Source organism: Paramisgurnus dabryanus, chromosome 4 (genome assembly GCF_030506205.2).
Source record: "Paramisgurnus dabryanus chromosome 4, PD_genome_1.1, whole genome shotgun sequence".
Classification (NCBI taxonomy): Eukaryota; Metazoa; Chordata; class Actinopteri; order Cypriniformes; family Cobitidae; genus Paramisgurnus; species Paramisgurnus dabryanus.
The window spans coordinates 16,572,335-16,590,188 of NC_133340.1; the positions used below are offsets into that span (position 1 = coordinate 16,572,335).

The 17,854-nt window shown below is 36.6% G+C and overlaps 1 protein-coding gene across 1 annotated transcript; it reads left to right on the forward strand.

Annotated features, from left to right (window-relative positions):
- Positions 1-3,759: 3,759 nt before the first annotated feature.
- On the forward strand, positions 3,760-16,791 carry LOC135746685 (von Willebrand factor A domain-containing protein 7-like). The gene is made up of 16 exons (XM_065265340.2): positions 3,760-3,951; positions 4,054-4,332; positions 4,454-4,547; positions 5,754-5,882; positions 6,534-6,720; positions 6,808-6,977; positions 7,100-7,206; positions 7,391-7,507; positions 7,844-8,023; positions 11,368-11,503; positions 11,825-11,971; positions 12,340-12,432; positions 12,524-12,792; positions 15,327-15,460; positions 15,871-16,030; positions 16,319-16,791. Exons 1-16 carry the CDS (start codon positions 3,760-3,762, stop codon positions 16,712-16,714), a joined length of 2,790 nt encoding a protein of 929 aa, XP_065121412.1. The 3' UTR covers positions 16,715-16,791.
- The last annotated feature ends 1,063 nt before the right edge of the window (positions 16,792-17,854 follow it).

The following is a 17,854-nucleotide window of genomic DNA, read 5'->3' on the forward strand; positions in this document are numbered from 1 at the left end:
TCAGTCGTGTTTGTACTGTAGCCAACTGTAGTTTTCTTGAGGTGGGCTAAGACAGACACAGACGTAGTAGAAAAGGTGTGTGATCTTTTTCTGTCACATGACAGCATTTGCCCTTTGTAATTATTGTATTATCCTTTCACATACACCATGACAATATACAGATGACAGCTGCTGAGCATGTCGACACATGTCCACACAGACATGAACTTTAAAATATAAACAGTGTTAAGTGTGTGAACTGAAAGAAAATAAAGAAAATTGTTAAACTGGTATTCAACTTTGCCAACATAGCTTTACAAATAACACAAATTTAAGTCCAACAAATAAGAATCCTATATATATATATATATATATATATATATATATATATATATATATATATATGTATATATTAATATATATATATAATATATAATTAATATATGTATATATATATATATATATATATATATATATATATATATATATGTGTGTGTGTGTGTATATATATTTGTCCAAGAAATAAGCATATATATATATTCGTGATCACTTTGTACAATACGCTTATTTGTGTATATATATATATACATACATATACATACATATATATATATATATATACATATACATACATATATATATATATATATATATATATATATATATATATATATATATATATATATATATATATATATATATATATATATATATATATATATATATATATATATATATATATATACATATACATATATATATATATATATATACACATATACAGTCCAACAAATAAGCGTATTGTACAAAGTGATCACAAAGTAGATGAGGAAAACTAGGATACCATGTGTATTTAATACGCCGCCATTGTTGTTTACAATGCGTGGAATGGTGCGCTATGATTTGTTAACTGGATTTTGCATTCTGCGGAGAAGGAGCCCCTACGAAAATTAACTATGGTTTTACTTTAATAAAACAAAACATGGTTACTGTAGTAAAACCATGGTAACCACAAAAGAACCATGGTTTTGACAACTATTTTTTTTAAAAACCATCGTTAAACCATGGTTAGTGTGGTAAAACCATAGTTAAATAGTAATCGATACACCAAGAAACCATGGTTACTACACTATAACCACAGTAAAACCATGGTTTATTTTCATAAGGGAAGACTGGCGTTTAGCGCGTTTGGGGAAAAAGGAAGAACATATTACAGAATAACACAACAGATATTGGAGTTTGCATAAAATTAAGAATTTACTTTTTAATACTGACCTGATACAATACTGATTTTGGCAATAACAAATTTTTTTAAATGGCGTTTATTGTAAACTAAGCAAACTTTTCATAAACATATACTGACCAAAATTATATACACACAACATTAATTAATAACACAACACTTTTGTTTTTGCCCCCATTTGCCCCAATTTTTCATGAGCAGTAAATTTTCTATGTACACAAAAGGCCTATTTCTTTAAAATATTGTTCATAAATATGTCTAAATGGGGCGTATACACCAAACAAGAGTTCAACAATTTGTGTGAGTAATTAGATTATACATAGTTTTATCACACAGCACAATCCCACAGATATTGCAAGTTTTGAGGGAGTGTTCAATTAAAAAAGACCATACGGTGCTTTTTGGTGGTCTAAAAGGAAGTGCAATATGACGTTTACACTGATCCCCTTTTATAAATTCAGAGATCTGGATTCGGATGGCAATTCAATTACCACATGACCTTGGTGTTAATCAAAAAACAGTAGGTAATTTAGTCAGGATTTTTACGCGTGTGAGCAGAGAAAAACACAGGCATTCTGAATTCAAACAACAATAAAATGACTGACTACCCCATATAAATGACGAAAATACCTTATGTAATCCCAAAAAAACAATTACCATCCGAATAGGGCTTTAGACACATTTGTGAACAATATTTAAAAAATAAAGGCCTTTTGTACAGCGGGGAAAATAAGTATTTGACACATCAGCATTTTTATCAGTAGGGGGATTTCTAAGTGGGCTATTGACACAAAATTTCGACCAGATGTAGCCATCAAGCCAAATATTAAATTCATACAGAGAAATCAGAACATTTAAGTATACAAGTTGAGTCATAATAAATAAAGTGAAATGACACAGAGAATAAGTATTGAACACATGAAAATAACAAGGTGCAAATGGCATACAGTAGCAAGCCAGGTGATCACCTAAAATCTGTCAGTATTAATTATAGTTGAAATACATTTACATTTACATTTAGCGCTTGCAAATGAGTAAACAATAGAGGCAATTAGAGCAACACAAGAACAGCAATACACGTGCATAAAAAAGTGCATGAAATATGTCAACTTCATTTCATAAGTTATAATTTCTAGTCCAGATAAATAATAGTAGGTTGAAATGACTTGTAAATCTGAGTTGATTAAACAACAACAACATAAAAAAATGTAAGGCAGCAAATATTTCTTACAGTGTATTTAAACTATAGTTAGTGAAATAAACCTAAATTAATACACTAGTCAACATTTAAAGTGGATCAAAACCTTTAATAATAGTTTAAATAAAACCGATCTTTTTTTGATCCACTTCAAATGTTGACTAGTATAAATTAAACAGTACTTTCTTACTTTTACTTAGGTAAAAAGTACTATTACGCAAGAAAGCATACAATTTCATATAAATAGGTATTAAATAAAACATTTTATGCCGTATATGCAGGAATAAACAAACAGTATGATTCAATAATGTAGAATGTAATGAAGTAAAGTTTTCCCAAGACAAACACTCTGATAAAGTACAGATACATTGAATATTTAATTAAGTGGAGTAAAAACATTTAAGTATTGTCCACATCTTGTGTATACTGATGTTGTTGTGCCAAATAGACGAAAAGCATAAACCACCACCAGTGTGTTATATATGTAAGGGCCATTGTAAATTGTACAGCAGTAAGCTAACCTCACCTGAACCAATGACTTTAAAATAATATTTTCCTATCTTTCAGAACATCCGGTCTAAGACAGCATCTGCAAAATGACAAATTATTAACTAGATAATATAATAATAAGAGTTCATATAGTAATAAGTTAAGGTATGGAATATTTGTGATCACTTCACTGTTTCATCTGTTAAGATAACTCTCCGCCAATCAGTAGCCTTTAAGTACAGTGTATGTGACTCATTTGCATTCTGTGATTACAATGATATCATAAACTTTGATCTCTGTGGCCTGAACTTGTGGGTAAAGGTGTGGTCTTGTTGTGACAATTTGTTTCCAAAGATCATAATACACCAAAACACCTTGTATATATAATACTGTATTTACTTGACATGGAGCATTTAATGTAACCCAAGGTTGTTTTACCCCCCAAATCTTAGACAACAGAAACTAAAAGCCCATACTTTCAACCCTACTGTTTATCATCTAATTTTTTGTGCATTCTTTGATAATGTTCCTATTATGGTTAATTATTTGCTAAGGTTTGACAACTTATGGACACTTAGATATGACGTGTAGGCCTACTACTATATATATATATATAAGATCAGTGCATCCCAAGCATTCATATTCAGAGGGTTTTGAAGAGCAACACAAGCAAAAGGACAATTAAAAGGTGTGTGGAAAAGCTTTAATACCTCTTTTGTATTTCTATAAACACAGTGTACACTTTTTTGGCTATTTGTCTTTCTCTTACAAAGCTGATTCAGATATTCTGAACACTAGGGCTTTTATTGAATGATTTACTTATGAGAAAATGTTTTTCTATTTAATTCAGATGATCATAAAGTCATCACTGTCCACTGTAGCGGTGGTCGCTCTATTGGTCTCCAGCACACATGCTTTCATGTCATTTTTGGTGGGTAATGAAAACACCCATGTGACCATTACTAGTCGTGCCATTATGGCAAAGCTCTATGAGGTGTGTGAAGCAGTTGCTAAATCCGAGGGAAGATCATTCAATCCAACGGTGAGTAGTGTTTGAATAGATTAAAAATAATTTTGGTATTTTGCCGCTTTTTAAAGATCATCAGTTTATTTTGGGATGTACTGTTCCTTTAACCACACACAGGGGCCATCAGTAGAGGAACTGTTACATGCCTGCCTGGGGATGGAGACAGGTGAGGGTTCAGGTGCCAGATTCCGGGCAGCGTTGAATCAAATCTACATGCAGAATGTTATTGTGGACCGTGACTTCATGACCAGCGCACCGCACCATTTCAACAACGAGGCCTTCAGCGAGGGACACAACCTCATCATTCAGGGAATAAAAGCCATTAAAGATAATGTCCGCAATGACAACATTCATTCTGCCCGAGAAACGCTGGGGCGAGTGTGTCACACACTCCAGGTTGGAAGAAGTAGATTTATTACCTTAATAATATTTATGAAACATAAAAACATTTTATGTGAACAAGATGATGTTCAATGACGTTGTAAACCAATGAAATCGATTAATCTTTTTTTTTAAGGATTTCTACAGCCATAGTAACTGGGTTGAACTGGGTAAAAAAAGTCCATATGCCAATCTCATCAGACCAGATCTCAACATTGAGAACATAGCAGGTAAACAGCCAATGGGTACAATGATCAGAGAAATTAGCTTATGCAATTCTGTGGGTTTTTAGTGTTGATATGGCCGATGTTCACATGTAAAAGCTTATAAAATCAGTATTTAGTATGATAAGTAGAGGTAAGAAGCCGAACTGATAAGATGAATAACAGGGAACGAGTCACGCAAATGAGTAAATATGTGACCCTTGGCTATACAGTCTCACGGAGGTTCGTGATATAGTCACATACAAATTTTCACTTTTTTTGTGAACTATGTGATTATCAAATAATGGTTACTCAACTGCTTTTTCCTATTTTCAGACCATTGTCACTTCGGTTTAGGGTTAAATTTGATGTTTGCATTAGAATGTCACTTTGTGTATTGGTTTATACTAGTTTTTTTCTGATTAATTTTTTTATATGTCGCCTGGCGTGGGGGTTAGAGTTGGGTTTGGGTAAGGATGTCATTTAATGTAAATCTAACCCTAAACAGAAGCAACAATGGTAAGAAAATAGGAAAAAACAGTTGAGATACCAATACCCCTGCTGAAAAAAAACAATAAAACCATTACAGAAAATTCTAATGGTTTCCATTAAAATACCAATAGGAACCATTAGCTTTACCATTAAAACCACAACACTGTAGTGTGTTTTAAGCCATATTCCATTAGAACCAATAAAATTCCAAATAAAACCAATCGAATTTCTGTGAAGGTGTCTATTGTTTGTCTATTGTGAGACTGGGTTGCCTTGGACCACAAAACCAGTCATATTAGAACATGTATATTTAGCAATAGCCGATAATACATTGTATGGGTCAAAATTATACATTTTTATGCCAAATATCATTAGGATATTAAGTGTAGTTCATGTTCCATCATGATATTTTGTAAATATATAAAAAATGTATTTATTATTAGTAATATTTGTTGCTAAGGACGTTGTTTGGACAACTTTAAAGGCGATTTTCTCAATATTTAGATTTTTTGCACTCTCAGATTCCAGATTTTCAAATAGTTGTATCTTGGCCAGATATTTCCCTATCTTAACAAACCATACATCAACGGAAAGCTTGTTTATTCAGATTTTAGATGATGTATAACCCTTTTAAAACAAAAGTCTACTGCTGCATTTTCTATCTGAGTGCATGTGTTTTTTATTGATGTATGCTTCTCTTCAGCTGTGGTTGGATTGAATGTAAACACTGTATATTTTTAGATCGTACAATGCCAACATGCAGTGACTGTGCCAGTGGCAACTGCCCAAACAATCTGCTGCCTGCCATTCTCAATGGGAAGTACCTTACTTCAGGATACATGGGGTTATACTCTCCTGACAAACCTCAAGGTGAGATTAGAAAGACATGACCACACATACTGTAGAAGAATTTAAAAAAAAGTTTAACTTAAAGAGACATTCCACTTTAAAAAAAAAAATGCTCATTTTTCAGCTCCCCTAGAGTTAAACATTTGATTCTCAATGTTCTGGAATACATTCAGCTGATCTCCGGGTCTGGCGCTAGCACTTTTAGCATAGCTTTGCACAATTCATAAAATCTGATTAGTCCATTAGCATTGTGGTTAAAAAATAACAAAAGAGTTTCAATATGTTTCCTATTTAAAACTTGACTCTTCTGTAAGTTACATTGTGTACTAACAGAAGAGTCAAGTTTTAAATTAAAACTCAATTATATATAAAATAAACCTGAATCACGTTTAACCTATTTACTTTATTACATTTTTTATCCCTTTAAGAGATTGTTTTGTTTTTGGGGAAAAATTCACTTAATTTCAATCATTTTGTTCCGAAACAAGAACAAGACATTTTGGTTCTGTGGTAAATGTGTATCTATTAAATACTTTATAAATATTTGTACTGGAACACAAGACAAAAATACTAAGAACTCCTTTATTGCAGTGCTTGTAGTACAATAAATGGCCTGAACATTGTCTGTATCGATTTGCTTCCTTCCATTTGTTTTTCCTGTCTTTGTGAAAGGTAAATGCAGTCATGGTGGGGATGCTGATCTCAGTAGTGCCCAGATTCCTCGTGGTGGGATCAGTAAGGATGAGATGCATTCTTATAATGCTGATCTGCACAATACTGCTGTAAACCTGGCAGCTGAGGCCACCACAGAGCTGTTAGAGGACATTCGTGCTGCTATAGGCAACAATGACTTTCTACGGTATGGGGTACCTTTTGATACCTCTTGACATACATTTGTGTATACAAACATCATATTTATTGCTCTATTTCTTTTTACCTCTGTCAGGTTAATGGGAATCACAAGATCAGTAGTGCTGGCTTTTGTGATTGATACCACAGCCAGTATGGCAGTTCACTTGGACAATATCAAGAAAGTCGCTGGTGATGTCATTGACAAGAAAAAGGGAACTCAAGATGAACCATCTGAATATATTCTGGTGTCGTGTAATGAGCCAGGTGACTTTGAAATCCTTTATTAAAAACTCAACAGTTGGGTTTTCTTCAGTAGTGTCCTAAAAAATGTATTACACACTATGTAATAATATAAATGTATTAATAGATTCTTTATGAATTTGTAGATTTTGGACCGCTGATAAGGACCACAAATCCAGATGTGATGAAGGCAGAGATTTCTAATCTCAAAGCTAGCAGCGGTGGAAAGGGAATGTGCCTGTCATCTCTTCGGGTATTGTACTGTCACATCATCATCATATGTAAATAGCATAAAATTAAATTGTTTACTTGTAGCCTATATCTTTATCTTGAAAACTTATACTTCATGAATATTACAAAAAGTAAAAGTGGTACATCAGTGTAAACTGGAATCACCCAATATCTTCTCTCTCTCTTACCTTCGGTTGGTCCTGCAGTTGGCTTTGACAGGTGCTCCGCCCTCTTTGCATATATATGTGTTTACGGAGGATTCACCTAATGATATAGGACTAGAGAAAAGCATCACCACCCTTATCCGTAGCACCAAATCAACGGTAAATGTATTTTGCTTCAGGAAAAAATGCAGTTCTAGATATAGTTATTGCATTTATTTAAAACTTTATATGGATTAGTTTTAATTTGAGTACGTTTTGCTATCGGAAGTGGCATGTACTTTTAGGAATCTAAATAGTTTTTGTTGATACGTGATCAAACTTAAATCAACCTTTAAACATTCAAAACGACACTGTTTAGTTTTTGTTTATGTCCTAATTTTAAGACGCCTTTAAATAAAATGTGCTTTACAGATTGAGTTGGAAATGTTGTTTAATCACACACGATTCACCATCCAACAGTTTCATAATGTTTTCACCTCACTGCTTTTTGTTTAGGTATCTTTCATTGTTCCTCTATTTGTAAGGAAGACAATGGCTTCGGTGGCAGAGCCACGTTCAGAGTTTCAGGTGTATCATGATCTGGCTTTGGCTTCTGGAGGTCAAGCTATCGAGGTCCGCAGGACCATGCTTACTCAAACCACTGACATCATTGCTGATACCTGTACTTCAAAGCTGGTAAAATGTCTAATACTCAACTGAAAACAAAATGCAACAAAAGTAGAAATTTCACCCATTGACTTCAAAGAGACTAACTAACACTTAAACTAAGGCGTAGCATCTATGTACATATATATCTATGGTCTGAGTTAGTTCAATTGTGCAGAGACGGGTACTAATTCGCATATTCATTATCCGCATATCCTGGCTGGAGGCCTGGATGGACACTTCGGCCGAAGGGAGGGTTAGAAGAGCTCTCAGTATACTACCTTTGTGTATGGTTGTGTGTGGTTAAGACATAAGTCCCTTTCACACATACAGTCTTTACTGGTAATTTACTGGTAAATTGCAGTTAACAGATCATGTGTGAACAGAACCTTTCCGGTAAATCAGTGCTCCCAATTTACCAGTAAGACAGGTTGTAAGATTACCAGTAATTTACCGGTAAGCGCTATGTGTGAACGAAAAATATAGGATTACCGGCATTTAGAACGGACGACGTCAGACCGCGCTGACAGCTTCGGGCCAATCATAATGATTTAAAACAGATGACACGTTTACGCCCAGATTGTTTACGGACCTTTCCACACATGCGGTGCTTGAAAGTCGAGCACACCTGAAGTTTACGTCCACATTTCTTCACCAAAGTTGTTTAAAACATCTTACCACCTACTTGTCGAATTGCCGACGTCCTTAGCACGCCCTATGTGAAGCCTAATGTGCAAAAAGTACTGTTGTTTAAAACGCCATCGGCGTTGCAATGTTGTTTGGTCATGCAATGTTGTTTGGTCATGAGCAACTTCGCGACTGTCAGAGTTTACCACAGACGTGAAAACAACAAAATACGGACCGTGGATATGAACGACGTGGATTGTTTACAAATACAACACTGAGCTCGCCGCGCGCCACAGGTACTTCCGCTTTCTCAACGAATTTACCGGTATTTTGATACTGATGTGTGAATGATGTCTTACTGGTAAAAAGACGGAATGTCACTGCGTGTGTGAACAGCACATTTTTGTATTTACTGGTAAATTCATTCTGGTAAATTCATGGTAATTTACCAGTATTACTGTGTGAAAGAGGCTATAGTGACAGACAGTCCTCTAACTTTTGTTTGGTCTTTAATCGTCAATGATCATTTTTGTTTTTGATTTTGATATTAATTTTGCTAGTAGCTTAAAATCGATATTGGCTTAAAATACCTATATAATGTAGATATTCGTATGAAAAGTACTGGAATATTGATTTAAAACCAGTGGTCTTCACTATTTTTTTCATGAGAGCCACACTGATAGGTCAGGGTCAATAGGAGAGCCGCCTTTACCGCAAAGTATCAGAAGTTACATCCAGTCATAATACAACTCCAAATCAGAAAAAGTTGGGACACTGTAGAAATTGTGAGTTAAAAAGGAATGGAATAATTTACAAATCTCATAAACTTATATTTTATTTACAATATAGTATAAATAACATATCAAATGTTGAAAGTGAGACATTTTGAAATGTCATGCCAAATATCAGCTCATTTTGGATTTCATGAGAGCTACACATTCCAAAAACAGTTGGGACAGGTAGCAATAAGAGGCCGGAAAATTTAAATGTATATATAAGGAACAGCTTAAGGACTAATTTGCAACTTATTAGGTCAATTGGCAACATGATTGGGTATAAAAGAGCCTCTCCGAGTGTCAGTGTCTCTCAGTGGTCAAGATGGGCAGAGAATCACCAATTCCCCCAATGCTGCGACCAAAAATTGTTTTCAGAGTTTCTCAGAGAAAAATTGCAAAGAGTTTAAAGTTATCATCATCTACAGTGCATAATATCATCCAAAGATTCAGAGAATTTGGAACAATCTCTGTGCGTAAGAGTCAAGGCCGGAAAACCATACTGGATGCCCGTGATCTTCAGCCCTTAGACGGCACTGCATCACATACAGGAATGCTACTGAAATGAAAATCATAACATGGGCTCTGGAATACTTCCAGAAAACATTGTCGGTGAACACAATCCACCGTGCCATTCGCTGTTGCCATCTAAACATGACCCAGAAGCGCAGGCCTTTTCTCTGGGCCACGGTTAATTTAAAATGGACTTTGGCAAAGTGGAAAACTGTTCTGTGGTCAGACGAATCAAAATTTGAAGTTCTTTTTGGAAAACTGGGACGCCATTTCATCCGGACTAAAGAGGACAAGGACATCCCAAGTTGTTATTAGCACTCATTTCAGAAACCTGCATCTCTGATGGTTTGGGGTTGCATGAGTGCGTGTGGCATGGGCAGCTTACACATCTGGAAAGGCACCATCAATGCTGAAAGGTTTATCTAAGTTTTAGAGCAACATTTGCTCCCATTCAGATGCCGTCTCTTTCAGGGAAGACCTTGCATTTTTCAACATGACAATGCCAGACCACATACTGCATCAATTACAACATCAAGACTGCATAGAAGAAGGATCTGAGTACTGAAATGGCCAGCCTACAGTCCCGATCTGTCACCAACAGAAAACATTTGGAGCTTCATAAAGAGGAAGATGGACAAAGAAGACCTAAGGGGTTGTGTATACCAAAACTTTTACGCCCGCGGCCGGCGCATGTTTTCAATTGTTTCCAATGGAAGCTCTGCGTTTTTCAAATAAGCCAGCAGCTAGCTGGTTTTTTTCCGCGCTGAAAACCGGCGCTCTGCGTTTTTTCCGCGCTCGGCGCTGAGCGTCGAGAGTTGAAAGAGATTCAACTTTGGGAGAAAAGCTCCGCTCGTCAATGTCAGTTCTCACACGGCCGCCCAATCACAGTGGAGGAGGGGCGGGACATTACCACAGCAACCAACCGCCTCGCAGCTGAAGTATCACAGCTATTTTCAGCCGCGTTTAAAAGTTTTGGTGTGTCCAGCCCCTAAGACAGTTCAGCAAATAGAAGCCTGTTTTAGACAAGAATGGGAAAACATTCCTATTCCTAAACATCAGTCCTCCTCCAGCTGTTCCTTATATGTACATTTAACTTTTCCGGCCTCTTATTGTTACCTGTCCCAACTTTTTTTGGAATGTGTAGCTCTCATGAAATCCAAAATGAGCCAATATTTGGCATGACATTTCAAAATGTCTAACTTTCTACATTTAATATGTTATATATATTCTATTGTAAATTAAAATATAAGTTTTTGAGATTTGTAAATTATTCCATTCCTTTTTTACTCACAATTTCTACAGTGTCCCAACTTTTTCTGATTTGGGGTTGTAGCATGTCTGCTTATCAATACGTCAATCTGTTGCAATGCAATAAATACAAGGGCAAATCATTCTTTATCATTTAACAGTCAAATTTGTAACTGTAAATTATAAGCACAAACACTTTCTTTCTTGTGTCAGGTCACAATTCTGCAGCGCTCCAGGAACCCTGGACGTGTTGAGAGTTTTCCCTTTCTGCTAGATGAGTTTGTATCTAACGTCACCATCTACATCACAGGAAATAACCTCCTGCTATTCACCATACGCAGCCCTTCAGGTAAATTCAGAGGCCATTTTATTACAGTAATGTTCTTTTACTCGGTTCAAAGCAAATCATTCAAATTATGTTTCCATTGTCTAATTCAGTGTTTCCCAATCCTGGTCCTCGAGGCCCCCCTCCCAGAAAGTTTTAGATGTCTTCTTATTTTACACACCCGATTTAACTCATCAGCTTGTTAGGGAGACATGTTTACCATTTTGGAAGGAGGCTGATAAGTTGAATATAAGGAGACATCTAAAACCTTCTGGGAGGGGGGCCTCAAGGACCAGGATTGGGAAACACTGGTCTAATTGATCTTGCGCTTTGTTCTTGCTCTAGGTGTGTCTCAAAGTAATGCAGAATCTGGGAAGTTGGGATCAAATGTTAGAGTGGGAAACCTGGAACGATTTAAGTTGAAAGTAACTGAGATGGGCGTGTGGTACATTGACATGAGGTCAACCCAACCCTACTCAATAAAAGTTACCGGTGAGCCATTTACTGTCTTTGCTATCCTAATAAATGCAGGGTCATCTAATGAAGGCTGACATGTTGAGATTACCTGACCAGCTTCTTTCTTTAACTCTCTACCCCGCACCATTTTTGCTAATTTCTTGCTCAATGTATTAATGTATCACATCACTAGGCGTCCAAGAGGACTTGCATATCAAGAACAACAAAAAAAATTACAGAGTGCACCTTTAAATAGTTTGCCTAAATCTCAGTTTTATGTTGTTTGGGTGACCTGAATAGAATAGTTAAATAATAAAAATAGATACTTAGGTGTTAGATACTTGGTTTAGAGTGTTTTGTGTCTTTACAGTGAAAAATTAAACCAAGAGAGACATTTTTTCCAGGTCAGAGCACAATTACATTCATTTATGACTTTGTGGAAGAATTCAAAGGACCCCATCCTGGTTATGCCGTCATTGATGAACGGCCACTAGCAGGTTAGAATCGTTCTCGTGTGTTTTTATTAAATATTTTTTAAATGAAGATAACTATTATTACTTGGAAGATGATTGTTTGGTTTTAATGTAGGCCTGCCGGCTAAGCTGCTGCTAACGCTGACTGATGAGAAAGGTCCAGAAGTTTTGGAAGTGCAGGAGGTTTCTCTTGTGGAGGTTTCTGGGAACACTGTATCTACTGAAACCGTAGAGAAAATCAATGATGGAGAAGTCCTAGTTACAGTAAAAGAGTTCCCAGAGGGTGAGTTTGCGGTACTGCTAAATGGGATAAACAAAATCTCCAATAGCCCGTTCCAACGACAGACTACCATACAGATGTCTCCATCCAAACTCACCATCAAGGTACAAACGGCATCTTTTATTACGACATACACTTTTGTTTATTTTTCAAAAATTCTTTTATTTCTATAACATTCTTTTTGCACAAACATCCACAAAAGAAAATGTTATAGGTGAAATGTTGCACTTTCATAGCTCAGGAGATTTGGAGTTTTCAGTTCCCTTTTGTTGGGTTCCCTATGGTGCGTCCGACAGCTGATTCTTTGGGAACGCCTACAGTGTGATGGCGTCTGAGTATGTACATCAAATTCTACCAATGGTTGGGCGTGACATCACAGGCAGAAGCCAGAGAGCATAAAAGGTTAAAAAGGAACACCCACTTTAGCTTGTTTTTGCCTCAGCGGCTATATGTGGTATGTGTATCAGAGTGTCTGAATAGTTTAACTGTATGGCTGATTAATGAAAGCCACAAAAAAAAGAAAATGATAACTTTAGGCAGTACATTCCTCCTTACCTTTTTCATTACTGGGGATGATTATGCATAATATATGCTGTGTTTTTAGGAGCTGAGCACACGTCGCCCCCTCAAGAGTGGCGTGTGTTCACTGTGAGAATCTGCCGGTTAAAGTGCTCCGCTCTCGCTGCTCGCTCTTTGAGGAGGGCGGGCGGCTTTGCGTTCCTCAGGGCTCAGCTAATCCACAGACCTTCCATAGGCAGGCTCAAAAAGAGAGTGTTGGCACTAGTGCTCCCCCTCGTAGAGATTTTGGGGCAGGCTGGCACTAGCAAAGGAAAGCCTGAGCTCTAAAAAGAAGTGTGGTTTAGGGTTATTGTGGGCTTCCCCCCCGGGGGGTGTGAGATTTCTCCACAGTTCACGGTTTCTCACACCTCTCAGTGCCCTCACAGGTTGTATCTGTTGACTCCACCTCATGCAGTACGGAGCACAGTGAACTCCCAAGGGACAGCGACCAGCCTTGATTGGTTGGTTTAATTAATGAATGTTATGTTGGCTTGGCAAAGCATACCAAACATATCTCAATGGGTTCTATGCACAATAAGGTGCGGTTACAGGATTCAGTTTGCTCAGCCCCCCCCCCCCCCCCATTTGAAGGGGTGCTGAATACAGTTTTGGGAATACTGAAATTGAAAATACTGACTGGTAGACATATTGTGTCAAGGATTAGATCCGAGGACTGGTTTGTGACGATAGATCTAAAAAGATGTTTATTTCCACATATTGATTCTTTTTATTTCCACCTTCACGCAGGTGATCACATTTTGGGGATAATATAAAACTTGACAATGATGCAGGCCCGGATGTCTCCTTCTTGTCACATCCATTTTCACAGAAGTGGACAAGATGAAGCTAGATCAAAACCAGTTTTTTTTCCTGAGGGGCAACCCTTTTCACATGTTCAGGGTTACACGTGCATGTCTTCATGCCCTAAGAATATGGAAATATGTTGGATTTCTGTCTAAAAGCCCGAAGTTAGGTGCAGTCTGTCACTGCATGACATCTCTTTAAGGCTGAGGATCAGTTATGGAAGGCCAAAAGGGACTAAACTGTCCCATCAGCTAAATGCCAGGGATAGTGTAGTTCTCCAGCATAGAGAACCTCTTTTCTAGGCACAGTATGGATTTCAATGACTGCAGGCTTGGTTGTCTCCTGCACGTATAGAATCCATCCTTTTTCCATGGGGTTCCCTAAGGGGCAACCTGTTTCGCATGATCAACGTCACATGGAAATGCTTTTGTGCCATTGTATTATGGAAGAAATCATGGTTCCTTTCCCAAGAAGGCCAATAGTGGGAACATCCATCGTCACATCAGGCTTACAACGGATGCATCGAGGTTTAATAGAGACATTTGTAAAATCTTTTCCTCAGGAAAAAAATCTGAGACGCAGGACACTTAAGCAAACTTTCTGATTGCTCTCCAATTGTTTTCATTGCTATTAATGAGAAATAAATATTCAAATAGAGTAATTATAGAGATCCATCCAAAATTAAAATTCTGGCTATATCTGAAATAGCTCCATAATAGTGCACTGTTTGAGGGAGCATCAATTTTTACACTGGTAAAAAGTTGGTTCAACTTAATGTAAGTTACTTGGTTGACTTAAAATTTTGAGTTAATTCAACTTAAAAATATTTGTTGACACAAAGCACCTTTGTTGAATGAACTAAACATTTTAAGGCAAGCAGATAACTTGAATTTCTTGAGTTGAACCGACAATTCTTTATTTACAGTGTAGTGGTGTCTGAAATCATAGTGGACATTATTGAGTGCACTCATTCAACACCACTACACAAAACAATTATCAGTGTACAACTGTTGTATAGATTCACCAAGGTTCACACTTAATAAATTATCGCATTTCGATGGAAGATTTAAACACAACCTCTGTCATCATTCACTTACCCTCAAGTTTTGAACAAACCTGTATTCTTGTATTCTGTATTTTGTGTTTCGTTGCTCTGCTAAACACAAAGTAATAGAATAGTCTACTATATGGAAATCAATGGGTTTTCAAAACTGTTTGGTTACTCAAATATATAAATATATAAAATTTCTCTTTTGCTTTATCTTTCCCATGACAGGTAATGGCAGATGGGTCGATGCATCCTGGACAAAAATATGACCTCCCTTATACTTTAACAACCAATGGAGCCAGTGGTGTCTACACAATTCGTGCAATGAATGACAAAGACTACATCATGAAACATACCTCAAAGTAAATTCTACACCTAATTTTAACTCTTAAATTACACTTTATGAATGCACTACATTAACTCTTACACTACACTGGCAGCATAGTGGCTCAGTGGGTAGCACTGTTGCCTTACTGCAAAATGCTCCCTGGTTTGAGTCTTGGCTTGGTCAGGAGGTCTTTCTGTGTGGAGCATGCTCTCCCAGAGTCAGCATGGGTTTATTTCAAGTACTATGGTTTCCTTTCACAGTCTAAAGACATGCAGGTTAGGTACATTGGAGATGGCAAATTGTCCTTCCCCAACCTTTGTATAAATTCACTTGTGTGTAGATTAATGAATATGGCCATAGATGCTGGAATGATGCTACTACACAAATAAACAAACATTTCTTTTACATGACATTTAATATGTTTCTGTTTTGTCACCATCACAGGCTTAATCTTGTGAGTGGAGGGAGTGCTGTAGGGATTGTGTCTCTGAGTCCTCCTGCTGACACTGTTTCAGGAACAGACGTGACTCTCATCATTGAGGCCGAGGGTCCGGGGGGCATCGATTATAATTATGCTGTGCTTCGCCTTTCTGTTGTCTCCGAGGTAACCTGAAATGGTTTCGGATAGGCCGCATTTGCAACTTGTTTTAATATGATCTGATCAATAGTCCATGTTTGCGTGTACCTGGATTAGTTCAATATCATAATTTACTCACCCATAAGTTGTTACAAAACTGCTCAAAATATATTTCTTTGCATTCAGCAGGACAAAGAAATTCATACAGTGTTTGCAACCAAACAGTTTTTGACTTTCACAGTATTATGCAAGTCAGTGGTGCTCCTGCTCCTATTTTTCTCATAGGGTTTAACTTTTCTTTTCTCCTCCATCCAGGTGACCGACTTCACACCTCCACAATGCAAATGGTTTAGTCAACAGGGACATTGCACAGGCTACCCTTGTGACATTTCAAATTGGACCGTGTCTGTTAACATCACAGATGGAAATGGTGTCGAAAGCGTTAGCGTTCTGCAGGGCGGTGGATACTTTAATCAGACACCAGCAGATGATGGTGTTATATCCATGGTGTTGGGTCATTATGAGTCTTCATGTTGTAGACTTTCTGTGGCTTTGCGCACAATAGACAATGCGGGAAATACTGATATATGCACTTATATCTACGAAAATGACCTCAGTGCTGGCTCCGCCCTCAGTGGAATGACCCTCACTCTGTGGGCATGTCTGCTTGCATCAGCCATGATTGTGCTATGTGACACCTTTAATTTGTGATATAACAGGGCCAAACTAATTCACAATGGAGTATACAATGGGATAGTGTTCTGGATAGGGTTTAGATTAATCTTGGACTAGGCCTTAGTAATATTAGGCCATTTAAGAAGTTTTTACAGACAAAACCTACAAAAAATACATTCTTGAGATAAAACATTGACAATGATTTATGTAAAGATTTATCAGTGCCATTTTTTTTAAATCAATTTGGCTCAAACATGCATTTTAGTCTGGGACTAAGATAAGCCCTGTCCAGGATAAATTGAATCACTTTGTTTAAAAGCCAAATAATGTCTAAAATAGTGTAAAAGCAAAGGATCACAACTCAAGCGGTATGGCTTTTTAAAACCCACAAACCTCAAAGATAGACTTTTATGTGGCCACAAGTGACATGCAGAAATAAAGATTGTGAATCACGTAATTATAGCTCAGTAACATAGGTCTGAATTTTTTAATTATTATTTAACATGCTAATAATGTAAGAGTTTTCTAAGATAAACTGTGGTAAGATCTAAATGATTTTATTTATAAGTGTTATTATTTAATAAGAATATATGAGGTTACACCAAGAAAGTATTTTTAAGTAAGCTTAAGGTTATTTTAAAGTCAAGGACCATAGTATAGGGCTGTCAATAGTTTAAAATTTTTCATCTAGATTAATCGCGTGATTGTTATGAGTTAACTCGTTATTAATCGCAAATTCATAATCTCACATTTTTATCTGTTTTAAATTCATTTAATTTAACTTTTTCAAGTTTTTAATACTCTAATCAACATGGTGTGGACAAATATATAGATGCTTCATGCACTAGCCTATTTATATTTTTGACAGAACCATCAGCTATTGTTTTGTATATGAATTTTCCTTTCAGAAGAAACTTTTCTTTCTCTATTTCTGTTTGCTGCTTCAACTTTCATGCCCGGTGCTGGAAAATTTAGTCGGAATGAGCATTTTCAAAAACGTGTTATCTATATTTTGACATTCTCAATTAAAAACTTCAAAACGATTCATTTAGACAGCACCAGTCACATTTACTTTCTAAGGCTGTGTCTCAATTTATCCAACTATGAGCGCTAGACCAAACAGCAATTGCGCGTTGCATTAATAGCACATTAATAAAACTTGTGGCGTTAACATGA

What these genes read in the sequence shown, in the direction of transcription:
- LOC135746685 (XM_065265340.2), top strand. Translation starts at nt 3,760, where the DNA reads ATGATCATAAAGTCATCACTGTCCACTGTAGCGGTGGTCGCTCTATTG. An exon ending in GGCAACAATGACTTTCTACG is followed by an intron (nt 6,721 to 6,807) that starts GTATGGGGTACC and finishes TACCTCTGTCAG; the next exon opens with GTTAATGGGAATCACAAGAT. An exon ending in CTACTCAATAAAAGTTACCG is followed by an intron (nt 11,972 to 12,339) that starts GTGAGCCATTTA and finishes CATTTTTTCCAG; the next exon opens with GTCAGAGCACAATTACATTC.